Consider the following 25,973-nt stretch of genomic DNA (forward strand, 5'->3'; position numbering starts at 1 on the left):
TAATTAAAAAAACCCGTAGGGTGCTCGCTCGCGAACTAGTGTGGAGGTCAGAAGAAAGCCCGCAGGAATCCGGTCTCTTCCACAAAGCGGGTCCCGGGGATAGAAAAAGATCTTCCGGCTTGGCAGCAAGTGCCTTTACTTGCTGAGCCCTCTCACCCGCCTCTTTATGGAATTATTTATTTATTATTGCCAGGAGAGAAAGGGACACTGGGTCTTCCCTCTGAACCCCGAGCGGCCTGTAACTCTTGGTAATCCTCCTGCCTCAATCTCATGAATGTTTACGGTAATAGCCATGCGCCCTACCGGGTTGGGATTTAAATAGGTGTGAGGAGACTCTAGGAATCTCAGGTTCCTGACAACTCGTGGGTCCAAACACTGGAAGAGTCGCGGCCTTCTAGCATCTGCAGACCCTGGAACCTTGGGCCCGGTCGCGATCGGGCATTTCCGGAGCTACATCGGTTGGGGTGGCAGGACGCTTGGGTAGGGCAGCCGCGTCCTCCGACCATACAAGGCAAGAGACCGCGGCGGCGGCCAGCCCCGCCGCGCCCGGAAGCTGCCCGCGTCAGGGCCCGCGCCCCGCCCCTCCTCCTGTTCCTCCGCTTCCTCCCCCCTCAGCCTCCACCCCCTCACTCCTCTTTTCTTTCTTCTTCTCCCCAGCTCCTCCTCCCTATCTGTCTCTTAGCCCCTAGACTTTTTGTTGGACTTGTTTTTGAGACGGCCTCACGCTGTATCCCTCCTTGCTAGGCCCTCTGCTTCTTATTGGTCCTCTCTCCTTTCCTTTGTCCTTCCTCCCCTAAATGTACCTTAACCTCGCTCTTCTCCTCTCCCCAGCCCTGCCTGCCTTTCACTCCGTTCTACTGACCTTTGGTCTCCTCTTCCAGGGAACTGCCTCCCTTGTGGGAAGTCTCAGGCCCTGGTATGTGGAACAAGGTTGGGAGAGGGAAACAAACCCAGAGCTCTGCATTGGGAAGGTGGAGGGAATGAGAGCAAGCAGTGCCGGGCATTTGAGAGAGATGGAAGGGAGAACCACACAGCTACCACCCTTGGCAATGGTCCCCCCACACCCCCAATTCTCTTGTTCTTTCCAAACACACACACACATACACACACACACATACACACGCATCATGGGCTGAGGATGTAGCTAAGTGCAGAGTGCATGCTTAGTGCCTGCAAAGCCCTGGTCTAAGACTATGACGCTAAACCCCGAGAGATAGCTCAGAGATTAAGAGAACTTGCTTCTCCTGTAAAGGACCCACATCGCAGCCCACAACTCCGGCTCCGGAGGATCCAGCGCCCTCTCCTGGCCTCCTTGGGCACTACGCATGCTTGCAGTGCACTTATGTGCGAGGGAAAGCACTCAGCCGCAGGAAATAAAAACTTTTTTTTTTTTTTTGAGACAGCGTTTCTCTGTAGCTCTGGCTATCCTGGAACTCTGTAGACCAGGCTGGCCTCGAACTCAGAGATCCGCCTGCCTCTGCCTCATGAGTGTTGGGATTAAAGGCGCGGGCTCCCACCGCCTGGCAAAAACGAATACTTTTAAAAAGAATATGACACAAGCCCATTTATTAGACCCTCAGAGCTGTCTTGGACACACCCCCAAATCTGTAACTCACTCCAGCTCCCAGAGCCCCTCATCAAAATCTACCTTGCTCCTACGCAGATCTAGAAGAACCTGCTCGCTGGCGCGCTCTCTCTCTCACATACACACACACACACACCCGCACTCAGTCCCTTTCCCCAAGGAGACCAGGGAAGCTTGTTCCAACACCAGAGTCAGATCACAAAAAGTCAAGTGCTAAATCCTTACCAACACCCAGAGTCCCTGCACACACACACACACCTCGCTGCTTGCTCTTTTCACTTGCCCCACTAACACACCGGTCTTCAGCCCTAGGGTGAACATCTCCCCTCCTCCAGGTGTTCTTCAAAGATCTTCCCTGGGGCCGGAGAGATGGATCAACAGTTAAGTATACTGACTGGTTTGATTCCCTGCACCACACAGCTCACAACAATCTGTAACTCAAGTTCAGGGGATCCAACACCCTCCTCCAGTCTCCTTGGGCACCAAGCACATGCAGACAAAACACCCATACACATAAAGCTAGGAGCCGGGCAGTGGTGGCACACGCCTTTAATCTCAGCACTCAGGAGGCAGAGGCAGGCGGATCTCTAAATTCAAGTTCCAGGACAGCCTGGGCTACACAAAGAAACCCTGTCTCAAAAAACAAAAACAAAGAAAGGATCCCTGACTACTCTGATAGCCCACATCCCGTCCTACTCTACTTGCTCCATATTTATCACTACCTAATGTAAAGATATACTTACACTCCCAGATGGTGATGGAGGCGGGAGTTTAAGCCCAGTTTGGGCAACATGGTGAAAGTCAAAATATGTACTTAACTCATAGATTTGTAGCAATCTCTTTGGCAGAAAGTCAAGTCCTCAGGGGCAGATAGAATGGTACCTAATGAGTGTTCAGTATGTGTTGGAAAACAAACAAAAAATCGATTCAGAAACCTGAAAACGAGAAATATACAAAAAGAGGCAGAGCCTGTTCTAACCGTTCATCGCTAGGATCTGAGACTTAGAGTCCATTCGACGCCCAGGCCACCTAATGAGGGGCGATATTGCCCCCTGGCGTCCAGAATGGAAACTGCACCTTCGAGGCTGTTCCAACCGACCATTGAAAAAAACTCACAAGGAAATAATGTTCATTCTTCAAAACTGCTGTAGGTTCCGAGAGCGGTGGCGCACGCCTTTAATCCCACAACTCGGGAGGCAGAGGCAGGAGGATCTCTTGTAAGTTCGAGGCCAGCCTGGGCTACCAAGTGAGTTCCAGGACAGCGAGAGTTACACGGTGAGATCCTGTTTCAAACGAACCGTTCGGCTGATTTATAAAATGTAAAGACTTCTAAAACGGATGTGAGAACACAAAGCAACCTCCGGTTAAAAGGGAAGAAAAAAAAGTAGTGCTCCAGGTGAGGATCGAACTCACAACCTCGGCATCGCTCCGCCTGCACTGTCATATAAGTACCGCGCGCTAACCGATTGCGCCACTGGAGCTCCGGCCGCACCCTCGCGCCACTACGGCCTTCAGTCAGTCGTAGTCGCGCGACTTTGCCGGACAGCCCCGCCCAGCATCGCCTATGCAAATGCGAAGCCCTCCGATCGGCCAGTAAGAACCGGAGTGTGAAACCATTCCGGATTCTCACGCCTCGCGGGCCCAGGCTGTAAAAGGCAAAAGTCCTCCCGGCGCCTGGAATGTGGGCGGGGACCTGCCGTTGGGCCCGCCCGCTCGCGAATATTCAGAGTAGGGGGCGGGGGGTTAACCCTTTGCGGGAGGGCGTGCCGGAAGGCGGCCCCTCCCCCCAGCGGGCGGGAACAGGATGTGAGCCCGAGCGGCGGCCAGGGGGAGGGGAAGCCCCGGGCGGCCGCCCCCCGCCCCACATCTGGGACCTGATTCTCCCCGCCCCAGATGCGGCGCCGCCGCCGCCCCCAGAGCCCCGGGGCACCCATCCCGGAGCCCGAGGCGTTCAGAGTGTCGGACCCGGGCGTCCGGGATCTCGGTCCCGCGTCTTAAGAGACCCGCAAGTCCAGGCTCCCGCGCCCGGCCGGGACCTCTGATGCCCAGCGCCCCCTCTTGGAGGAGCCGCGGGCGCGGGACAGCAGCTCCAAAGCTGGAGGCCCGTCCCTGCACCCGGCTTCGAAGACCGCAGGATCCGTGGCCGCGCATCCCCGCCACCCCCGGGGTTCTAACTCTTGGGTCCAAGACCCCCTCCTGGAGCCACTTGGGGACCGGACCTCGCTCCTCGACTTAGGGTTGCAGCATCCATCACTTCCAAGACACCGAGGAGTTTGCGAGAGTCCTTGCGCTCCCTCCCGGAGGTGACTTCATCCCTGCCCCTAGGGTTCTGGAAACTCTGGAATCCCGCGGGGTCCCCCCGACCACACACAGCCCTACCTAGAAGACTCAGGAATTTGGGTCCCCAGCGCACCCGTCTGAGACTCGAGTGGAGGGTTGCAGCATCTTCCACTTAGAACACCGAGACTTCGGACTCCGGATCCCAACTCTCCCCGGATTCTGGAGTCTGAGAGCCCCAAGTTCACGACCCTGAGTCCGGGCTGTGTGCCTCCCCGGGGACCGCGCGTTACGGTCCAGACGCGCCGGACTCCCGACCCTGGGGCCCGCAGCTCCCCGGGAGGTGAGGGGAGGCGAGGGGCCCGGGGCTGGGGGAGGGGGGCGGCGCCGAGGCGGAACAATGAGGGGGCGTGCCGGCGGGGGGTAGCGGAGGCGCCGGCGGGAGTCGGGGGCTGGGACTGCACTGGGGACGCTCGGACGGTGGGGGACCGCGGTCGGGGTGCCGAGGGACCGGCTGGAGCTGGGTGGAGGGCCCGGGGCCAGCGCCCAGCGCGCAGTCCTGGGCGGGGTAAGGAGCCGTCTGCAGGACCCTGGCATCCGGTCCCCCGGCCTCCGCCCTCCCCTGGGACCCCGCGGCCTCTCCCGCCCACGGTTTTTCCCAGCCCTGCCCCTCGCCCTCAGCTTCAGCCTGAGCCTGAGAGTTCCCAGGATCCCTGAGCCCGGGGGAGGGGGGCCGCCCAGACAGATGGGACTTGCAGACTCGGGCACTTTTGCTGTCTTCGCTCTTTGTCTCAACCTTTCCGTCTTTAGCTTGTCTTCTCGGCTCTTTCTCTCTGTTACTTTGTATCTCTTCTAGTAGTCCCTCGGTGGGGCCCCTCCTTGAGTTTTATATCAACTTTCAGCACCCTGTCTGTGAGTTGCAGCGGCAGTGAAGCCGCTCAAGTCCAGTTTCCCAAGAACTGGGTGTCTTTGCAGGTCCGAGTTGTGCCACTCAGCCATGCCCGAGGGAGCTCGGGAACTCAGCCTGTCCAAACCCAGCCTTAGGCTGGGGTGTGGCCACCAAGGTGAAGCTTGCGACTGCGCAGCTGTGAGTGATACTCCGACAGGTGAGAAGTCCAGACAGGTGGAGCCTGTGGGCATTTGTCCCTTCCTTCAGGACACTGAGCATCCCTTTGTGGCTGAACCAGTGCTGAGCAGCGCTGCCAGCACCGTGGCCAGGACGGTGCAGCGCAGCCCTGTCGCCACGGAGGAGACCGACGATAAGCCGAGAATTCAGGAGAAAGGAGTTGGACACAAAAAAGTGTTCTTCTGCATGCAGGGAACAGTGTGTGCAAAGGCCCACAGCTGCACCTTTAAGTAATTGGACAAAGTTGAGTGTGAAGGGGTGGGGGGGCAGTTAAGAGTTGTGCCGAGGAAAGGGAACTGGGTGAAGGGACCCGCCATGACTGCATTGGACCGGGCCCTATGGATCTGAGGAGTTTGAACTTGAACTAAAAGGGCTATGCTTGTGGGAGTGACAAGGTCAGTTGGACAGACTCATAATGATAGCTGTGGTTCTCATGGAGAAGGTGAATTAAAGCAATGGAGGCCCAAGGCTCAGAGGGGAAGGACTCTGATAGGTACAGGACCGAACTGGACAAATTAGGGTAGTGGAGCAGAGACCTGTGGGAACTGCCAGCTGAGTGAGAGAGAGTGTGGGGTCATAGGAACATGTGTCTGGGAAGCCCTGACCACTTGCTCCCTACCTTAGCAGCCCCTCCAGCCCCCGCCATGGCTTCCCCGAGGGGTTCCGGCAGCTCCACCTCTCTGAGTACTGTGGGCTCTGAGGGGGACCCATCACCAGCCTGCTCAGCGTCCAGGCCAGAGCCCCTGCCAGAACCCCCCATACGGCTGCACCTGTCGCCTGTGGGAATCCAGGGTTCGGTGAAACCCTCAAGGCTGGAGCGAGTGGCCAAGGAGATCGTGGAGACAGAGCGGGCGTATGTCCGGGACCTGCGCAGTATTGTGGAGGTGAGGTGGACAGGCATCTGAAGACACTGGGGACCCAGGCCAGACCCTGGGCCTCTGTAACCCTGTCATCCCCACAGGACTACCTGGGTCCTCTGATGGATGGCAGGGCCCTGGGGCTGAGCCCGGAGCAGGTGGGCACGCTGTTCGCCAACATCGAGGACATCTATGAGTTTAGCAGGTCAGGGACAGGGGTGGGGACCCCAGGGGAACTGGCTGCTGTGGCGGGGAGGGGCTGTGTCACTCCTGACACAAGCTAACCTGAGTGCCTCATAGTGGCCCTGTGTAGGTTGGCGTGTGAGGTGTGGGGACAGTGAGGACTCAAAGTGGGAAAGAGATGGATCTTAGACCTGAGTCAAGCCTGGGCTCTAAGAATCATGTGGGGCCTGGGCGCCTAGAACTTCCCCAGACTGAGGTTCCCTGGGCCTGGGACACCTTCAGCTCTGGCCAAACCCTGGCTCGCCCTGGTGAAGCTGGGGGGCACTGGGACCCAAGAGTGACATCTCAGAATCACAAGAGAAGCTTTTGTGGTTAGTTTTATTGGTCTCATGTAACTAGGCTGGCTTGGAACTTGCTGTGTACCTGAGGGCAACATTAACTCCTTCCCCTGCCCCTACCTCCCAAGTGCCGGAATCACAGGCATGCACCACCACACCCAGCTAGTCTTGGTTTTTTTTTTTGAAATAGGGTCTCCTGGTGTGGTTCGAGCTGGCCTCGAAATTGAGATCTTCCTGCCTCAGCCTCCTGAGGGGTGAGATTACAGGTGTGCAGATCATGCCTGCCTTGTAACGGAGTCCTTTTTTAAATTTAAGACCATCTATTTGGGAATTCCCAGCACCCTCTTTTCTCAGTGTGGGGTCACTCCCTAGGTCATGATATGCCAGCTGTGACAGGGTTACCAGGCTGGAGAATATGAAGCCATGCAGAGACAGAATGAGTGGGGTAGGCTCTGCCATGCAGCCATCTAGGCTTCTTCCTGTCTGTGGAACTCCTGAGTCTTGTCATGGGACAAGGAGGCAGGCGGTCCTTTACTCTCCCCTCCCCCACAGTGAGCTCCTGGAGGACTTGGAAGGCAGCAACAGTGCAGGGGCCATCGCCGAGTGCTTTGTGCAGAGGGTGAGTGTGAGGCAGGGTCCGAGCACAGCTCAAGGCTGGGGAACAGGTGGGCTGGCCTGAACTTAGTCTCCTGGGGGGGGGGGGGGCATGGAAAGCTAGGCGGCGCTGACTCCCGTGTCCCCGCAGAGCGAGGATTTTGACATCTACACATTGTACTGCATGAACTACCCAAGGTGAGGCAGAGGGAGTCCCTGCTTGGCCCCAGGCCAAGCCCATGAGCCGACGTGCCAGCCACCACCCTCTACCTTCTAACCCTCCCAGAGCCCGGGTGCAACCCTGCCATACCTTGATAGTCACCTTACCTGACCTCCTTAACTGCCCTGACCTCATCACCCCTGCACCCTGGCCGCCAGCTAACCCTTCCCAGTCCGGCCTGCTGGAGCACCAGCCCCCACTGATGTGTGCTGTGCCTCCAGCTCCCTGGCCCTGCTCCGAGAGCTCTCGCTGTCCCCGCCAGCCACTCTGTGGCTGCAGGAACGTCAGGCCCAGCTCCGTCACTCCCTGCCTCTGGAGAGCTTCTTACTGAAGCCTGTCCAGCGCATCCTGAAGTACCATCTCCTGCTGCAGGTCAGCTGTGGCCCCTGGGCTGGCTCATTGGGAGGGGCACGGTTGGGCCCCACGCCACCCCTAGTTCCCTGGACAGTGTGGTCTGCCCTGCCCCTTCCTTACATGTTGCTCTGTCTCTTGTCACTCAGTTTTCCTTCTCTTTTTCTCCCTCACCCTGTGCACCCTGCTGGATGACGGTCAGGAACTGGGCAAACACTGGGCGGTGGAGGGCCCAGACGCCGGAGGGCGAGAGGTGGTAGAGGAAGCTATTGTGTCCATGACTGCAGTGGCCTGGTACATCAATGACATGAAGCGCAAGCAAGAGCATGCAGCTCGCCTGCAGGTGGCCCCGGGGTGGGCTGGGCTGGCTAGACGGTGGGGGGGGGGGGGGGACGACACGACACACTCAGCCGGGGGACAGGGCTCAGCAGCAGCGTCCTGTCACTAACGTCTCTGTTTTGGCCTTGTGTGTGTGTGCCACCAACCGGGCTTGTCTCTGTGCCTGGTGTGGTCCCTGGCAGGAAGTGCAGCGGCGGCTGGGTGGCTGGACTGGCCCAGAGCTCAGTGCCTTTGGAGAGCTGGTGCTGGAAGGCACCTTCCGTGGGGGCGGCGGGGGAGGCCCACGGCTGAGAGGGGGTGAGCGCCTGCTCTTCCTGTTCTCCCGGATGCTGCTTGTGGCCAAACGTCGGGGGCCTGAATACACCTACAAGGGCCACATCTTTGTAAGTATGGGGTAGGGTCTGGGCCGGATAGTTACAACTGAAAAACCTTCAATATAGCATCACCTGAATACCCAGAGGGTGCTCTAGGGGACAGGACAGCCTGGCTTCCAAGGACCGTATTTAGCTGGGCCCAGTGACATTAGACCCGTGATTCCAGTTACTGAGAAGGCTGGGACAGGAAGATCAAAAGTTCAGGGCTAGCCTGGGCTGCAGAGAAGGCTCAAGGCCAATCTGGGCAACTTGATGACACTCTGAATCAGAAAGTAAAGCCTGGAAGCTGGGTGTGGTGGCTCACACCTGGAAACTGAGCACTCAGGGGACTGGAGCAAGGTCACAGCAAGTTTGAGGCCAGCCAGACCTATTAAGTGGGCTCGAGGCCAGCGTAGGCTACATAGTGAGATCCTGTTTCAAAAACAGACCCCAGTGCAGGCACGCCGATCTGTGTCTGCTCGAGGCTAGCTAGGACTATGGAGTGAACAAGACCCTGTCCCAAAACAAAACACAACCCAAAAAGCAGCAGTGAACATGGGCAGGTAGCTACATGGCTCATGGCCCAGGGAATAAAGATACCATGGACCTCCAGTGTGGCACTTGGTGGTGTGTGCACTAAGCACACCCACCATACGCACATACACCAGTAAATGTAAAATAAATGAAAATGGAAGGGTTGGAGATATAGCTCTTATAAAGGATCCAGACTTGATCCCAGCATTTACATTGGGCTACTCAAAACCACCAGAACTCCAGCTACAGAGGATCCAAAACCTCTGGTTTCCAGGGGCACATGAACTCACATGCACATAGCACAGTGCCCAGACATGTAATTTGTTTGTATTTGAGACATGGTCTCACATCACCAAGTAGCTGTGGGTGGCCTCAAACTCACTGTGTGAACCAGGCTGGCCTTGAACTCACAGAAACGTGCCTGCCTCTGCCTCCCCAGTGCTGGGATTCACAGCGAAAGGATTTTTAGTTTGAAAGAAAGCAAAAGCAGGGAGTCCTGGCCGGGCGGTGGTGGCGCACGCCTTTAATCCCAGCACTCGGGAGGCAGAGCCAGGCGGATCTCTGTGAGTTCGAGGCCAGCCTGGGCTACCAAGTGAGTCCCAGGAAAGGCGCAAAGCTACACAGAGAAACCCTGTCTTGAAAAACCAAAAAAAAAAAAAAAAAAAAGCAGGGAGTCCGACCTCCAGAACGAAGAAGGGCAGGTTGAGCCATGCGGCTGGCAATGGCCCACGTGTGTGTGTGTGTGTGTGTGTGTGTGTGTGTGTGTGTGTGTGTGTGTGTGAGAGAGAGAGAGAGAGAGAGAGAGAGAGAGAGAGAGAGAGAACAAGAGGACGGCTCTCACAGTTCAGTTCTGTCCTGCCACCTGTGGAACTGGGCATTGAGCTGGGCTCTTGAGGCTGGCACACAAGCACTTCTGCCCCCATTAAGCCTTCTCTCCACTCTTTATAGTCTAGCTGCCTGGAACTTGCTGTGCATGCCAGACTGACTTCACACTTGCTCTCATTCTCCTGCCTCAGGCTCCCAAGTGATATGATTACAGGTGTAGGCCATCCTATCCAGCCAGCATTTTCCTTGAGTTAAAAAAATGGGGGAGCTAGCCAGGCAGTGGTGGCGCACGCCTTTACTCCCAGCACTCAGAGGCAGAGGCAGGCAGATATCTGTGAGTTCGAGGCCAGCCTGCTTTACAGAGCGAGATCCAGGACAGCCAGGGCTGTATAAAAAAAACTATCTCGAAAAGCCAAAAAAAAAATTAGGACTTTGAGATCAGCCTGAGCTACATAGTGAGACTCTGACTTTTTGAAAATGTGGGAGTAAGTCTAGAGGGGCATGGAGGGTGTCTCACGGGTGTCAGGAAGATGAGGAAGTACGAGTACATGTTCAGGAAGGCAGGGAGGAGTCTGGTAAGGAAGTGAGCCGAGCCTGGCCTGGTGGGGTCAGGCAGAACAGCCCATGAGGAGCTGCTTTCTAGGAGGTCAGAACCCCGTATTTTTTGAAGGACGTCCAGTGCCAGGAGGGTCTCGGCACCCACCCTCTCTGTTTTCCCCTCAGTGCTGTAACCTGAGTGTCAGCGAGACTCCTCGAGACCCCTTAGGGTTTAAGGTGTCGGATCTGACCATCCCCAAGCACAGACACCTGTTCCAGGTACGCAGAAGCTGGGGTGGGTGATCCCACCCCTGCCTTGCCGCAGCTCAGAACCCAGACCCCTGACCTCCACCAACCTTACCACCAGGCCAAGAACCAGGAAGAGAAACGGCTCTGGATTCACTGTCTCCAGCGCCTTTTCTTTGAGAACCATCCGGCTTCCATCCCTGCCAAGGTATGGACCTGCCACAGCAAGTGGCCCTGAACCATGGCAGTCTCCATGGCAGACCCGAGTGATGGGGGTGGGGCACCCTTGCTGCTTGGATGGCTAGACCTGCAGAATAGGCTTCCTGGCTTTGGGATACAGCACACCCTTGCTTAGTGATCTTGGGCAACAAGATCCCTGGCCTTGGATTTCCTCACCTGGAGGACTAGCGCCTACATTGTAGGGCAGTGGTGAGGATTACCTTACCAGCCTGGCATTAAAAGCAAGCATTCATTCCCGGGAACGGTTGGTGCTCACAGTCTGCTGTCCCAACCCCATCCCTCCAACATCTGTCTTCCTGTCTTTCAGGCAAAGCAAGTTCTTTTGGAGAACAGTCTGCACTGTGAGTCCAGGGGTCTGGGCTGTGGTCCTGTGCCGAAAGAGGCCATGTTTTCAAGAAAGTAGACGGTTAGTCCCTCAACTCTCCCCCACAGGTACTCCAAAAAGCAAAACATTCCCAGAGCCCCCCACATCCCCACTGGATTCTCCCCGCCCTCGAGACGCTCGAAGTTTCACCCCTGGAAGAAGAAACCCAGGTAACAGACAGAGTGTGGGTTCGAGTCCTTAGGCACTCCCTCAAGGCTGAAGGGCTGGGCTCACACATCTCTCCAACAGTTCCATCTCCAGGACTCTCTGGCAGTCGCCGAGGCCGCAGGCAATCTGGTGAGTATTCACCACTTCAGGGGGACCCAGGGATCCAATGGCCTGGCCTCCTGATACCCTGTGTCCTTCCCACAGAGCCAGCAAAGGAATCTTACGTCATTTTTCCCCAGAACGGTTAGTGACTGGTCCATGTCTGTCCGTCTGTCCTTGTCTCTTTCCAGGGATGCCTGGGGGTGAGGGTGGGGACATGGAGAGGGAGAAGGGGCGGCTGGTTGGTTACAGAGAATAATTCCTCCTGTGTCTCACTCTTTTCTGTTCTCCTTCACTTTTCCATCCTCAGAGAAACCTCAAGTCAAGGTAAGAAATGAGAAATGCCCTGGGTCAGAGACTGGGGACCTGAATTCCTAGCTCAAGTGGAGAAGAAAATTTAAATTCCATAATCCTGGGTCAGAATAAGCACGTATTAAATGCCCGGGGATATAGCTAAATTGGTTCTGTGCTTACCCGGCATGCTCTAGGTTTGAGCCTTTGCGCAGCACATAAAACTTGATGTGATGGCACAGGCCTGAAATCTCAGCACAAGGGAGATGGAGGCAGGAGGGTCAGGAGTTCAAGGTCATCCTTGACTACCACCAAGTTCTAGTCTAGCCTGGACTATGTGAGAGAGTCGGGGCATTAGGCCAGGTGTCCTGGCAGATGGCTGCAGTTCAGGCCACACTGGAAACTGAAGCAAGAGGATCAAAAGTCTGAAGGAGCACGGCCAGCCATCTGTCCGCACGCCTCTAATCCCAGCTGGGAGGCAGAAGCAGGCAGATCTCTGAGTTCAAGGGCAGCCTGGTCTACATACTGAACTTTAGACCAGCTCAGGCTACATAGTGAGACCCTCTCTCTCAAAAAAGTCGGGGGTGGTTTTGGGAGCATAACACACAGTGGTTGAGTGTCCAGTACAATGAGTCCCTGGGTTCCATCCTCTACACCTCATTTTAAAAATGGGGTGGTGGTGAAGCCAAGCTCCCTGTGGTAGGAAGGCCAGGAGGATTAGAAATTCAAGGTCAGCCTGGGCTATATAAGGCCCTTTCCAAAAAAAGAATAAGAAGGTGGGGGTGGGGATCCTTGACTTCCGCTATGTGCAAGAGGAGGGGCTGGGAATTGAGGGGACAGAGCCCTCCTGGCTGGCTTCCCACCCCTCCCCTCCTCACAGCATGCTGGCAGTGATGGGGAACTCCATCCCCCACCTGAGTCGCAGCCCCCAGTCTCTGCTTCTGGCCCCCCGGAAGACCTGGAGGATGCTGGGCCTCCCACACTGGACCCATCAGGGACCTCCATCACTGAGGAAATTCTAGAACTGCTTCACCAGAGAGGCCTCAGGGATCCAGGGGTGAGCTACAACTGCCATCATAGCAGCCTTGGAGCGCTGGCCTTGGGCAGGCAGAGAGCACAGTCCAGGTCAGCCCACCACCCCGTCCCCCTGACATCTTGGCCTTCTTTGTGTACCCACTACAGCCAGCCACCCACGACATTCCCAAGTTCCCCAGAGACTCCAGGGTGCCAGTTGAAAGCGAACCCCTCCCTTTCCAAGCCTTGCCCAGCCGAGAGTCTTCAGAAGAGGAGGAGGATGAAGAGTTAGAGGCAGATGAACGGGAGCCTTCCCCACTCCACGTCTTAGAGGGGCTGGAAGGTTCCAGTCCAGCTGAAATTCCCTGCATGCCCAGCCTTACCAAGATTCCCAGCGACATGCCCAGCCTTCCAGAAATTCCTGAGGCTCCCTGCCTTCCGAGTCTCTCTGACATCCCCAGTGTTTTTGAGATGCCGTGCCTTTCACCCATGTCCAGTGTGCCGGACATCCCCAGCTTGACGAGCACCCCTTCCTTCCCCTGTGGCTCCTGGCTCCCTGGACCCCTGCAGGAGCCCGCCCTGCCTCTAGCCACCAGGAGGGAACTGTTGACCGGAAGCAGTCCGGGAAGGCTGGGCGAGCCACCCTCAGAAAGCAGAGTGGGGCAGGAGGAAGATGCAGAAGGTGTGTCCTTCCCAGCTGTGCAGACCCAGGATGGCACCCAAGTCCAAGGGTTCCCGGAGGAACTGGAATACCGCTCTTGTTCAGAAATCCGGAGCGCCTGGCAAGCGTTGGAGCAGGGCCAGCTCTCCCGGCCTGGCTTTCCTGAACCTCTGCTGATCCTGGAGGACTCTGATCTTAGTGGAGGCAGCACCAGCGGGAAGGCAGGAGTGCCGCGCTCCGAGCGGTCAGCGTCCCGGGTGCGAGAGCTGGCGCGGCTCTACAGCGAGCGGATTCAGCAGATGCAGCGAGCCGAGACAAGGGCATCCACCAATGCACCCCGCCGCCGACCTCGAGTCCTGGCCCAACCCCAGCCATCCCCCTGCCCACCACAGGAGGAGGCTGAGCCAGGTGACAAACTGTTTTTTTCTCCTGCAATGCTAGGGCCTGGGGCCTCTACCACTGAGCCACACCCCAGCCCCTCACTGGGGGATTCTAGGCAGGGGCTCTACCACTGAACCACACCCCAGCCCCTCAGTGGGGGATTCTAGGCAGGGGCTCTACCACTGAGCCATACCCCAGCCCCTCACTGGGGGATTCTAGGCAGGGGCTCTACCACTGAGTCACACCTTAGCCCCTCACTGGGGGATTCTAGGCAGGGGCTCTACCACTGAGCCACACCCCAGCCCCTCACTGGGGGATTCTAGGCAGGGGCTCTACCACTGAGTCACACCTTAGCCCCTCACTGGGGGATTCTAGGCAGGGGCTCTACCACTGAGCCACACCCCAGCCCCTCACTGGTGGAGTCTAGGCAGGGGCTCTACCACTGAGTCACACCCCCAGCCCCTCACTGGGGATTCTAGGCAGGGGCTCTACCACTGAGCCACACCCCCAGCCCCTCACTGGGGGATTCTAGGCAGGGGCTCTACCACTGAGCCATGTCCCCAGCCCCTCACTGAGGGATTCTAGGCATGGGCTCTACCACTGAGCTGAATCCTTAGCCCCTGATCCTCTTTCCTTTGTATACAGGACCCCTGCCTGCTTTTGGACATGTGCTTGTATGTGAGCTGGCCTTCCCACTAAACTGTGCCCAGGAGTCTGTCCCTCTGGGCCCTGCTGCTCTGGTTCAAGCTGCCACACCTTTGTCTAAGCAAGGAGATCACCTGAATGGCCAGAGTCTAAATGTTTCAGATTTGCCCACGCAAGACCATCTAGGCAGCTGCGTTCCGCCTATCCCTTTACCTGGACAGAGCGACTCTGAGATCATCCAGGCTCCATCCACATCACCTTTACCCAAGCAAGAAGAACCTCCGGATGTCCAGGTACCAGCTGCCTCCACTGTGCCTGATCAAAGTCACATTCCAGCTGCCACTCCTTCACCTGAGCATAGAAACTACATGGAAATCCAGGTTCCATCCACCACCACCTGCCTCCCTGGGCAAGAGTGTCACACAGACCTCCAAATGCAAAACACTGTGGCGTTGCCTAAACAGGGAGCATGTGCTAGTGTCGTGATTTTAGCCAGCCCTCTTTTGCCCAAGCAAGAAGGTCACGAAGATTGCCAAAGCCCAGATAGTGCCCCAGGAAGTGAGCAAGGAGATGTCAGCACTGATGGGGGCCCAGCTGCTGTTGGTGGTCGAGCGGTCAGCCCTTTACCAATGTGCTCAAGCAACCCTGACCATCTGATCCCAGCCACCCCCTCCCCGCCTTTGTCACCTGACCTCCAAGACACTGAGGGTCCTGATGCTTTCCCTCTCCCTGCACCGGGAGGTCATCCAGACTGCTGCATCCCATGCAGCCCTCTACCATCTTTGTCCCAAGACACTCAGATGCCAACTGCCATACCCGTGTCCCAGCCACAAGTCCTTACAGACATCAGGGCTGAAACTCCCCCATCGTTCCCCAAGCAGGAAGGAGCTCCAGAGTCTCTGGGTCCAGAGCCCAGCCTCACAGACATACCAGCTCCCAGACTCTTACCCTCACTGGGCCAGCAGAATCCCACAGATGGCCATGTGTCAGCGGCCACACCCTTCACTGAACAAGGATGCTCTCCGGACTTTCAAGGCCTCCTAACCACTCCGATTCAGACCACCATGGAGTTACCTAAACCAAGAGGCCATCTGGTCTCTCCTGTTGCCAAGGCGGAGTCTTCAGACTCCACTCCACTCCAGAGCCCCTCGCTGTCCACTCGCCAGCTCCTGGGCCCCAGTGCAGCTGCCCTCTCAAGGTACCTGGCAGCTTCATACATCAGTCAGAGCCTGGCTCGGCGTCAGGGCCCTGGGGGAGATGGCCTGGTAGCCTCCCAGGGTCATTGGTCCTCCTCTGCCCCTACATCAAGGGCGCCTTCCCCACCGCCTCAGCCCCAGCCCCCAGCCCCTCCAGCCAGGAGGCTCAGCTATGCCACCACGGTCAGCATCCAGGTAGGAGGTGGTGGACGGCTCCGGCCAGCCAAAGCCCAGGTCCGGCTAAACCACCCTGCTCTCTTGGCAGCCCCCCACCCGGGAGCTTGTGGGCCTTCCCAAGGCCCAGGGGGCTCCTGATGCCCCTTCCCATATGTAAGCCTAGAAATTAGGCTTCCTGAGCTTCAAGAACTTTCACCAGGTGCCACCCACCCTCATGACATCCAGAGTCAGGACACAGGTTTATTAATGGCTGCAGCCCTGGGGTCTGTGTTCACAGATGGCCCTTCTGAGGTCATGGTTATTTTGTTAATTAACTTTATGAAATGCTGTGTGTTTTGCCATTCTTGAGGTAGTGGGAGATGGTAAGACATGATGAATGGGAAGGGCTGATGTGGCCCAAGTGTGAAAACTCTTAAGAACATTTGGAGTATCTCAGGGTGTGCATGTAACTCAGTTGGTAGAGTGCTTGCTTAGAATGTGCAAATCCTAAGTTCAATTCCCAGCACTACATAGAACTGGGTGTGATAGTGCATACCTGGAATCTGTGGAGAATGAGGATCAGATAGTTGTGGCCATCCTTGGCTATATAGCAAGTTCAAAGCCAGCCTGAGCTACATTAGACCTTGTCTCAAAAAAAATAAAAAATAAAAAAATGGGGAACATCAAGGTCTTTGGGGACCATTAGAAACTGTTAGAACCTGGGTTGGAGTTTTGAGGCGTTTATAACTATTTGATAATCCGTTCAAGAAAGCCAGTCTTTTTTTTTTTTTTTTTTTTTTTTTGGTTTTTCGAGACAGGGTTTCTCTGTGTAGCTTTGCGCCTCTCCTGAAACTCACTTGGTAGCCCAGGCTGGCCTCGAACTCACAGAGATCCGCCTGGCTCTGCCTCCCGAGTGCTGGGATTAAAGGCGTGCGCCACCACCGCCCGGCAAGAAAGCCAGTCTTACTCAAGCTGGGCATGCATGATGGTGCATACCTCTGGTCCCAGCTGCTTGGGAGCTAAAATGAGGACCCCATTAGCCTAGGAGTTTGGGGGGCAACCTGGGCTACAAGGGCAAAAGTCCTCTGAGCAGAACCCTTGAAATCGATTCCCTCAGCAGCCATTGGTTGCTTTGCCATCTCTGCTACCCCAGCTGTTTCTTCCCATCTGCCCCTGTGATACATCCATTTTCCCATCTACCCCAGCTGTTTCTTCCCATCTGCCCCTGTGATACATCCATTTTCCCATCTACCCCAGCTGTTTCTTCCCATCTGCCCCTGTGATACATCCATTTTCCCATCTACCCCAGCTGTTTCTTCCCATCTGCCCCTGTGATACATCCATTTTCCCATCTACCCCAGCTGTTTCTTCCCATCTTACCCTGTGATACATCCATTTTCCCAACCTACCCTGTGATATATCCATTTTCCCATCTTACCTGTGATATATCCATTTTCCCAACCTACCCTGTGATACATCCATTTTCCCATCCTACCCTGTGATATATCCATTTTCCCATCTTACCCTGTGATACATCCATTTTCCCATCTTACCCTGTGATATATCCATTTTCCCATCCTACCCTGTGATATATCCATTTTCCCAACCTACCCTGTGATATATCCATTTTCCCATCTTACCCTGTGATACATCCCTTTTCCCATCTTACCCTGTGATATATCCATTTTCCCATCTACCCCAGCTGTTACTTCTATCTCTGCCCCTGTGATCTATCCTTTTTTCATCGTACCCATCAACTTCTATCCTGTTCTCCTTCCACCCACCCAGTTTCATTCACCATCCTACCTGTGATTCTATTCCACTCTTCCATCTGAATACATCCTATATCTACCTCTCCATCTCCATCCACCATTTGCCCACCCAGCCTCCCATCTGTCTCTCTACCCACTGTTTAATGATCTATACACCTCGCCATCACCACTTTCTCTATCCATCAACCCATCCTCCGCCGTCTCTCCTTAATGGGGTTCTTCCAGGTACCATAAACCCCAGGACCTTTCCATGCTGACGCCAGGGCAGATTAAGTTGGGGTTATGGGAACTGGGATCTTTTGGTTTCCCTGGAAACACCTAGGCCAATTTCCCCATGAATATCCTGATTACTGTGTCTAACCCCCCTCCCCCAAACACACACCACATCCCTCCTCATTTGGGACCTCTGCAGTTCCTCAGCCTGCTCTTGCCTCCCACAGAATAATTCAAGTTGTAGGACAAAAAGGTTTCTGTTTGCATCCTGCCCCCTCCCGCAGTGGTTTGCCGGGTAGCATAATTTAAACAGTTTGATGACAGAATACCAGCTCCTTCCTTCACTGTCTATAATCCTCCCTGGAATTCTGAGGCATCCCTGTGTCACGGGCAGTAGTAAATTCAAGTCCCTTTGTTTGGTGTGTGACATTCCTCTCAGAGCTGTGGCTTTCCTGTCTCCTTGGAGTGGTCTTAGCATCCAGTGAGTGTCCTGTCACTTCTCAAGTGCGTCTTAACCTGTGACTCACGTGGGAGTCATTCTCATCACACACACCTACAGAGCTCAGGAATCTGGTGGTTAGCCATTGGCTAGCAGCCAGAGGCTGTGCTTTATTACAGACTCGCTGCTGTCTGTAAGGATGTCATTCTGTGTGAGCTCATTCTGTTTTGACCCTCGGCATCCCTGAGAGGCTAATGAGGGTTTGGTTGGGTTTGGTTGGGTTTGGTTTGGTTTTGCACTCTGAGCACCAGACTCTTGGGGGCCTGGTATTCCAGAGCCTGGCCACTAAGCTACATCCCCACACCATGAGGATGGCTTCTGTTCTGTTTGCAACCCTGCGCATTGGATTCAGGGCTTGTTAGGCAAGTGCTCCACCACTGAGCTGCATCTATCCCCAGCCCTTGTTTGTTGGTGGGTTTGTTTGAATTCTGTGTCTGTGCACGTGAGTACAGGTGTCTTTGGAGTCCAGAAGAGGGCGTCAGAGTCCTCTGGGACTGGAGTTATGGGCTGGTAGTTAAGAGCCAACCAGCATGGGTGCTAAGAATTGAACTTGGGCCCTCTCCAAGAGCAGTATGCACTTTTATTTTTTTTTTTTTTTGGTTTAGTATGCACTTTTAATCAGAGACATCTCTCCAGCTCCTCCTTTTTAATCGTAGAGATGAGGATCAGCCTGGGCTACAGGGTGAGACCCTATCTCAATCCAAAAACAGGAAGAGGGAACTGAGGCGCAGAGAACTGCTTTGCCTAGTCTCACTGCAAGGAAAAAGGCTGACCAGGGACAAATCCTCACAGCCTGAGTTGCCCATCTAGTGCCAAGAGCCACCAGGGTTACAAGAGGTGATTGTGAGTCAACCAGCCCAAGACCAGACTCAATAAAGGGAGCTGTTTGCTTCCTGAATGCCACTGTGCCCACAGGGCCTGGACTATGTATTGGGGGCTCCCGAGGAGCAGAGCCCTGTGTTCCCCCCACCCTCACACACATATTCACCGTGACTGAGGCTTCCCCCAAGGTCAGAACTGAGGCTGGCCCTCCCCGCCTCTGCAGGATTGCACATTCCCAGCCACCCCCAGCTGTAGGAAAGTTCCCAGCCTGGCCCAGGCTCCCAGCGGCGCCGGAATTCCCGGTATTCAAGGAGGTAGGGAGGGAGAAAGGGTTGTCCGCTCCAGAGCCTGGCTCAAGGAGAAGCAATTCCCCTCTCCAGATGCGTTCCAGCTGTGCCTCTTGGGAAAGAGCCACGAGCCTCAATAAAGGGGTCTCTGGTCCCTCTGGGAAAACCATAGGTCCCAAGCTAACCTCAGCCCCTCCTCCTCTTGATGAGTTCCTTCCCTACCCCTACTCGTATCTGCTTCACCGCTCCAGATTACCAGGGCCTCAGGAGGGTTCTTGCCTACCAGTCAGCCTGCTTACAGCTACAGACAGGCTCAAAGGGGATAGGATAGGGGGACAGTGGTTATGTGGCCAGTACCTGGAGTCCCAGCCCCTCCAGAGGCTGAGGCAGGAGGATCCCTGTGGCCAACCTTGGCAACACATCAAAAGCCCTTTGTAAAAACAAAGTGAACAAACAAAATCCAGAAACGAATAAATCAAATCAGGATATGGACTTTGAGCCGGGCAGTGGTAGCACGAGCCTTTAATCCCAGCACTCATGGGCAGAGGCAGGTGGATCTCCAAGTTTGTGGCCAGCCTGGTCTACAGAGTTCCAGGACAGCCAGAGCTATGAAGAGAGACCCTGCCTCACACCCCCACACACACCCCCAAAAAAATGTGGAGCCTGCTGCCTCTTCCTCCAGTTCTCGTTCCGTCAGCTTCCTGCTGTAGAACATGGTGTGTCACTAGGGACATCTTCTTGGGGACACCCTTGTCACCATCATAAGCCACCATGAGCACGTCACTAATACTGAGCATGGCATTCCATCTACGTGGTATTCACTGAGCTTCACTCCCCTCTCTGTGCCTGAGGTCAGTGCTGCCCAATGGTACCCGTGGGAATGTCCTGTCTGCTGAGTGGTGTGGTGCACACCTTCGATCCCAGCACTCTAGAGGCAGGCAGATCTCTGAGACTCTGAGGCTACACATAGCAAGTTCTAGGTCAGCCAAGACTAAATGAAACCCTGTCTCAAAAAAATCTGTGAGCAGCTCTCCTCTGCTGTGTGACCTGCAGGCTGTGTGAGTTTCCACCAATTGACATGCAAGGCCAGCACTCATCACTGGCTGCTGGCCATTCAACTACTTTTGTAAGCCAATTCTTCCGGTTAACAGCATTTTGTCAAGTGGGTTCTTGTTACCAAGGTCCCTGGATCACATCTCAGAGGTGTGTGAACAAGACCCCACAATCCCACCAGCAGGTCCTGACTTGACCCCCAAGAAACCCTCTGGGCCCTCTGGGTTGGCTCGGGCATCCCCCACTAGCAGACTGCTCTGTCCACAGAGGGCACGGATCGGATGTAAGGTAAGTTGGAGCCCTGTAACATGCTCGGCAGGCCCTTGAGTGAGCTGTTTCCTGACATCCCTCCTATCTCCCGCTACAAATTGAAGAGCACACCGCAGGACTGACATCTGGAGGCTCGAACTACTGGCTCCAGCTCTTTATTTTTAAGGTGCTTTGATTGGTGTTTGGCCGCATGTCTGTCTGTGTGTCACATCCCTTGGAACTGGAGTTAATAGTTGTGAACTGCCACATGGCTGCTGGGAATTGAATCAGGATCCTCTGGAAGCGCAGCCAGTGCTCTTTCCTACTGTACCATCTCTCCAGCCCCTGTAGGGTCCCGTCCCCCAAGACAGCGTTTCTGTGTAGCTTTTTGTGGAGCCTGTCCTGGATCTCGCTCTGTAGACCAGGCTGGCCTTGAACACAGATCCACCAGCCTCCCAAGTGCTGGGATTAAAGATGTGCGCCGCTGCCACCCGGCCTCCTGTAGTATTTTTAGTGTCTTGTGAGTTAGGCTGAATTGGAACTCGCCACCACTGCCAAGGATGACCTTGAACTTCTGATTTTCCTCTGCAGGTGCTGGGAATACAGGCATGCAGCCCCAGCAGACAGGATGTTTCCATAGGAAGAGAAGAGAGCACTTAGCCAGGCGGTGGGGGTGCACGCCTTTAATCCCAGCACTAGGGAGGCAGAGACAGAGCTGAGTTGAGACCAGCCTGGTCTACAGGGCAAGTTCCAGGACAGGCTACAAAGCTACACGGAAACAAAAAATGGGGAAGGAAAAAAAAAAGAGCACTTAAGCTCATTGGCTCCATGGGCTCTCCACACTGAACAATGGGAATCTGCCTTGGGCTCAACACCCCCAGCACCTAAACCAAAATTCTGCCATATACAAATTCAGAAGAGCAGATGCATTGCTTGCCTGGCCTAGCGATGGGAGACTCCTTACACTTGTGTGACCCTTCCAGATTATCAATGATATTCAGACTGTTGGCTGACATTTAATTCTTCAGTCTGGCACGGCCTTGACTTCGCCCAGGCAGTCTGGATTTGCTTTCTTTGTATCACAGACTATAGGCCTCACACATTTCCTCCACTCTTCCTGGTATTTAAATAGTCGGGCTGGGTGTGGTGCTTCACAGCTCTAGCCCCAGCACTCGGGAGGCTAAGGCACAGGATCCTGAGCCCTGGAGTCCTCGATGACCAAAGGCTGTGGAGTGTGACAGCTCAGAGTGCAGAAGGGTGGGGACATCTCCTCTAGGTTCGCTGCCATCAATACAACCGAGGCAGGCAGAGTACGAGATGACAATGCTGTGACATTGTACACACCCACGTTCTAGCTACTGAGGGGGGACACGGCAGGACTGCTGGAGCCCAGTAAAGATAGCTAGACTTCCTAAAAACCAAAAGGGGCAGGGATAAAGCTTGACTGGCAAAATGCCTGCTTTGGAAGCATGAGGACCTGAGTTCAACCCCAAAAGTGGGTTAAAAAGCAGAGTTGAGAGGGGCTTGTGGTGGCTGGAGTGGTTGAGCACTGCTCTGGAGGACCAAACTCAGGTCCTGTCACTTAGCAGCTAGTAACCGGATACAGCTGGTTTCAGAACTCACTGGGGCTGAGCCTGATGGCACACACCTTCAATACTAGCACTTGGCAGAGGCCAGCCTGGTCTACAGGGCAAGTTCTAGGACAGCCAGTTAAACAAAGCATCTCAAATAAATGTCAGGCACGGTGTAACACAATGTAATCCCTGTGCGGGGAGACCCCTGCAGTTCATTAGGTGAATTTCAGTAAAAGACCTAAAATATTTATTTTCAGTCCATTTATATGGGCTAGATATTAAGCAGTTCACAAACTGCAGCTCCAGGGGATCTGCCCTCTGGCCTCCCTCAAGTGCACACTCAAGTAAATGCTGCTCTACAGGGCGCAACATCCTCTTCTGGCCTCTGTGGGAACTGGACATGTGCACATATGTAAGTACAAAAACCTAATTTTTAAGTACACATACATATCCATAGACCCTGTGGCAGCCAAAGCCATCATGCTCTGGGCTCTGCCCACAATGCGCTGCACTCTACCTGAGGGAAACAAACTAAACCAAGTCTCTCTTCTACCTGCCATCTCTACAAAAGACCAGAGAAGGTGCTTTAAAAATTAAGTGGCTAGATGTGGTGGCGCACGCTTTTAATCCTAGCACTCGGGAGGCAGAAGCGGGAACATCTCGAGTTTGAGGCCACGATGGTCTTGCACAGTGAGTTCCAGGACAGCCAGGCCTATAGAGAGAGACCCTATCTCAAAGAGACCACAGCATGGAAACAGGAACATTAACCCTGGGATGTTTATTACAAAGGTAAACCCTGATCCTTGAGATGGGCTTATCGGTAGGATTTCTGGTATCGAGCACGGGCACCAGGACCTCCAAACTTTTTGGATTCACAGCGACGTGGATCGGCTACAAGCAGGGTCCGGTCATACTGGATGAGGATATCTTTGATCTCCTTCTTAGAGGCCTCATCCACATCTGGAGATAAAGGGACAAGATTCAAATAACTACAAGTCTTCAACTTGGTCCCCACGCACCCCCCCCTCACTAGGAAGGACCATCTCTCACTCACACTTTTGGTAATAAGCCACCAGGGCTTTGGAGATGGACTGTCGGATAGCTGCAAGACACAAGGAAAAAGTTCTGTGAAGACAGAGTCTTGCTCCAGTAGCCGTCAGACCCACAGGCCCAGATCCTGAGACTCACCATAAATTTGGGCCACATGACCACCACCCTTCACACGGACCCGGATGTCCACACCAGCAAATCGTTCCTTGCCCAGCAGCAGAACGGGCTCCAATAACTAGAGAAACGGGAAATAAGCAGGGCCAAGTCTTAGCCTGGACAGCTCAATCACCCCTCAGGAGGTTCCTCATCTCGTGTGGTTCCTGCTACCACCACCAGAAGCAAAGGAAGATTCAAAGCAGCTACGTAAAATCCTTGCTTTAGTGGCACAAACACAGGCAACCTATTCTGGAATCCCTGTGCCTGTGGAGAACGGGAGAGGGCCTAAGACACCCTGAAGCTCTAATTATGGAATGAGAGGTAGTTATGAGCTGCCCTGAATAGGAAGCAAAGTCAGGTTCTGTTTTCAGAATATTGTTATGGAAGACATCACCAAGACAATCTGTCCATAGTGGAAAGTTCCATCCCGAGCAGCCAACCCTTCCATCCTCTCCTGAGCCTTCTTTAGCTCACACCCCAGTCCTGACTATTTTGGATAAAGTTATGTCCAACATTTAGGACTAGTCCATCCAGAATCTCCATGAGGGCCGAGCCTAGAGCCATCTGGATCGATCAGTGCTGTTTCCCCAATGCATAACATAGTATACAAACCCTTCAAATAAACTGACAATCAGCAACCATACCCATACCCAGTATCCAAAGGAAATCTGGTATTTTCTACTCTGCAAAGCATCATGTTCTTCCCTTTGAGAAGAGTGGAATTTGACAAATAGTATCTTCACGACCAGGCAGTGGTGGTGGTACAACCTTTAATCCCAACACTTGGGGAGAGAAGGTGGATCTGAGTTCCAGGATAGCTAGAACTGTTACACAGAGAAACGCTGTCTTGAAAGACTGGGACTAAAGGCGTGGCTACTACACCAAGCCTATCTAAATCCCACACTTCTCTTTACTCAGAGTGGCTCAGATCACATCTACTCAACTACCCCCGAAGGATACCTAGAGCCCCTCCCACTTAAAGTTTCCTAGTGTGGCCCTAACCGTCCTTGAACTGAGATAGGACTGTCTTTGAGTAGAGAATGATGGGATTGAAGGCGTGTAACACCAGGAGGCTTCCAGTGGCATTATCATCAATACTTGTGATACTGTCTTAAGTGTGACATTCCTCCTCACATGTATCAAAACTCATACAACAATGAGTTCTGCCTTGCAAAAGAGAATTTATTTTGGAACCTGTCTTTAAGTCTTTGTCCACCAGTTAAACAAAAACCCACAGAGGTGCTACCAATCTTAAACTTCAGAGGACTCTCGCTGGTTTTTCTTTCCACAGGGTTTCACACCGTAGCCCATGCTGACCTAAACCACGCTTTATTAACATCGACTCTCTAACTCGTGGCACTGTTCCCCGGGTGCTAGGATTGTACACATGAGCCTGTAAACTTACATTTCTAACGAAAGAACTCGACAATCAGTCCCCTGGCCACCCGCTCCTCGCAGCTGGCTTCCCAACACTGCAGACTGCATTCTCCTTACTCTCCAACGTCCTACATTTCATTGTCCCGGCTAGGAAATCCCGTTTCCCCAGCCGAAGCCCAGACCTACCGCTAGGTAAGCCCTTCTCCTTCCCACATCTCAGCTTCTAACAATCCCGGGGTCCTTCCTTCCGTCTCTCCTCCGCCCAGATGCCCGCGCCCGACCCCAGTACCTTGTACTGCAGCGTGCGCGGCTCGATCATCTCCAGGGGACGTCCGTTCACCTTGATGAGCCCGTTTCCCCGTTTGCAGTGCGCCACGGCTGTGGCCGTCTTCTGTGGAAGGCGAGCGAGACGGCGGGACCGCGTGAGGTCGCGGCCCTGGCTCAGGTGGGCCCCAGATCTCCAGTGTCTCCCAGCCCCGGCCTCCCCCGGATCCTTCCATCCCGGCCCTGCCCCACCTTGCGTCCGAAGACCTGCACGGACTGCAGCGGACCCTTGGACGGCATAGCTGCGAGTACGAACACGAGCTCCTCACCGCGCGGTGCCGCCACCGGAAAAGGAAAGTTCGGGGCCGCTCCGGCCGATTTTCAGGGTCTGCGCAGGCGCTTTGAGCGCCTCTTCACGACAGAAGCTCGCTTTACGGCTGACGTTGAAACCTAGGCCGGGCCGTCTGCTTTGCGGAGGGAACGCCCTCCGGCGAGGGAGGGGGCGGTCTTGGGAGACGGAAGGGCCGGAGCGGGGAGGGCTCGGGCGGGGGACTTCGTTTGCATCTCCGCGGGCGCGGCGCTGTGTTTCCTTTTCCATTGTTTTTTCGCGGGCTTGGTCGACTTGACTTTCGGCCGGTTCTCACGGCAATCCTTCTCCTTGATGTTCTCCTTCGACCCTCCTCCGGACTGATTCTCACCCTCCTCCCCCTCGCCGTCTTCCCCCACCCTGACCCTTTCCCGGGATCCCCATCGGGTCTTCCTGAATCCAATGCGCTAAGTCAAGCTACGTTCCCAGCCTCCTGCCTCCCGGAACCCTCTTCCCTAGCATCCTTGTCCCCTCAGACCCTGCGCTGCGAATCTACCTGTCGTCAGAATTGCCCTCCTATCCGAGTCTCCCCTTCCGAGTAAACCTGACCCCCTTTCTCAGAGGCACACCCTTAAAAGCCCCTTTCAAAGCTCTCCTAAACTCTCTTTCCTCCTACAACCGGTCTTAGGCACGATTCTTCCTCAGAGTCCCCGTCCTACACCCACCTTCGCCGGAATTACTACCTCTTTGGCGGCTCCTCTCCCCAGCAA

At 54.8% G+C, this 25,973-nt stretch overlaps 2 protein-coding genes and 2 non-coding genes across 4 annotated transcripts; 1 reads left to right on the top strand and 3 right to left on the bottom strand.

Moving 5' to 3' along the window:
- Positions 1 to 2,973: 2,973 nt before the first annotated feature.
- Trnai-uau (transfer RNA isoleucine (anticodon UAU)) lies at positions 2,974 to 3,066 on the bottom strand. Its single transcript is given in 2 exon segments — positions 2,974 to 3,009; positions 3,029 to 3,066. It is a non-coding gene; the product is annotated as a tRNA-Ile (tRNA).
- Positions 3,067 to 3,353: 287 nt separating this feature from the next.
- Plekhg2 (pleckstrin homology and RhoGEF domain containing G2) lies at positions 3,354 to 15,930 on the top strand. The gene is made up of 18 exons (XM_059279200.1): positions 3,354 to 4,205; positions 4,838 to 4,968; positions 5,613 to 5,872; positions 5,950 to 6,050; positions 6,919 to 6,985; positions 7,112 to 7,158; positions 7,402 to 7,552; positions 7,734 to 7,874; positions 8,053 to 8,253; positions 10,306 to 10,398; positions 10,487 to 10,573; positions 10,913 to 10,946; positions 11,038 to 11,139; positions 11,219 to 11,380; positions 11,547 to 11,563; positions 12,408 to 12,584; positions 12,710 to 13,610; positions 14,229 to 15,930. Exons 2-18 carry the CDS (start codon positions 4,860 to 4,862, stop codon positions 15,737 to 15,739), a joined length of 4,161 nt encoding a protein of 1,386 aa, XP_059135183.1. The 5' UTR covers positions 3,354 to 4,205; positions 4,838 to 4,859; the 3' UTR covers positions 15,740 to 15,930.
- Positions 15,931 to 22,812: 6,882 nt separating this feature from the next.
- Rps16 (ribosomal protein S16) lies at positions 22,813 to 25,277 on the bottom strand. The gene is made up of 5 exons (XM_059279212.1): positions 25,149 to 25,277; positions 24,922 to 25,023; positions 23,238 to 23,334; positions 23,104 to 23,151; positions 22,813 to 23,009 (listed from the first exon to the last, which is right to left on the bottom strand). Exons 1-5 carry the CDS (start codon positions 25,194 to 25,196, stop codon positions 22,864 to 22,866), a joined length of 441 nt encoding a protein of 146 aa, XP_059135195.1. The 5' UTR covers positions 25,197 to 25,277; the 3' UTR covers positions 22,813 to 22,863.
- On the bottom strand, positions 24,375 to 24,499 carry LOC131903220 (small nucleolar RNA SNORA40). Its single transcript, XR_009377465.1, has one exon. It is a non-coding gene; the product is annotated as a small nucleolar RNA SNORA40 (small nucleolar RNA).
- Positions 25,278 to 25,973: the final 696 nt, after the last annotated feature.

The sequence above is a fragment of the Peromyscus eremicus genome, chromosome 1 (assembly GCF_949786415.1).
Source record: "Peromyscus eremicus chromosome 1, PerEre_H2_v1, whole genome shotgun sequence".
Lineage (NCBI taxonomy): Eukaryota > Metazoa > Chordata > Mammalia > Rodentia > Cricetidae > Peromyscus > Peromyscus eremicus.

What these genes read in the sequence shown, in the direction of transcription:
- Rps16 (XM_059279212.1), bottom strand. Translation starts at nt 25,196, where the DNA reads ATGCCGTCCAAGGGTCCGCTGCAGTCCGTGCAGGTCTTCGGACGCAAG. An exon ending in CGCGCACGCTGCAGTACAAG is followed by an intron (nt 23,335 to 24,921) that starts GTACTGGGGTCG and finishes CCGTTTCTCTAG; the next exon opens with TTATTGGAGCCCGTTCTGCT. An exon ending in GGTGGCTTATTACCAAAAGT is followed by an intron (nt 23,010 to 23,103) that starts GTGAGTGAGAGA and finishes CTTTATCTCCAG; the next exon opens with ATGTGGATGAGGCCTCTAAG.
- Plekhg2 (XM_059279200.1), top strand. Translation starts at nt 4,860, where the DNA reads ATGCCCGAGGGAGCTCGGGAACTCAGCCTGTCCAAACCCAGCCTTAGG. An exon ending in CCGAGTGCTTTGTGCAGAGG is followed by an intron (nt 6,986 to 7,111) that starts GTGAGTGTGAGG and finishes GTGTCCCCGCAG; the next exon opens with AGCGAGGATTTTGACATCTA. An exon ending in CCCTGGAAGAAGAAACCCAG is followed by an intron (nt 11,140 to 11,218) that starts GTAACAGACAGA and finishes TCTCTCCAACAG; the next exon opens with TTCCATCTCCAGGACTCTCT.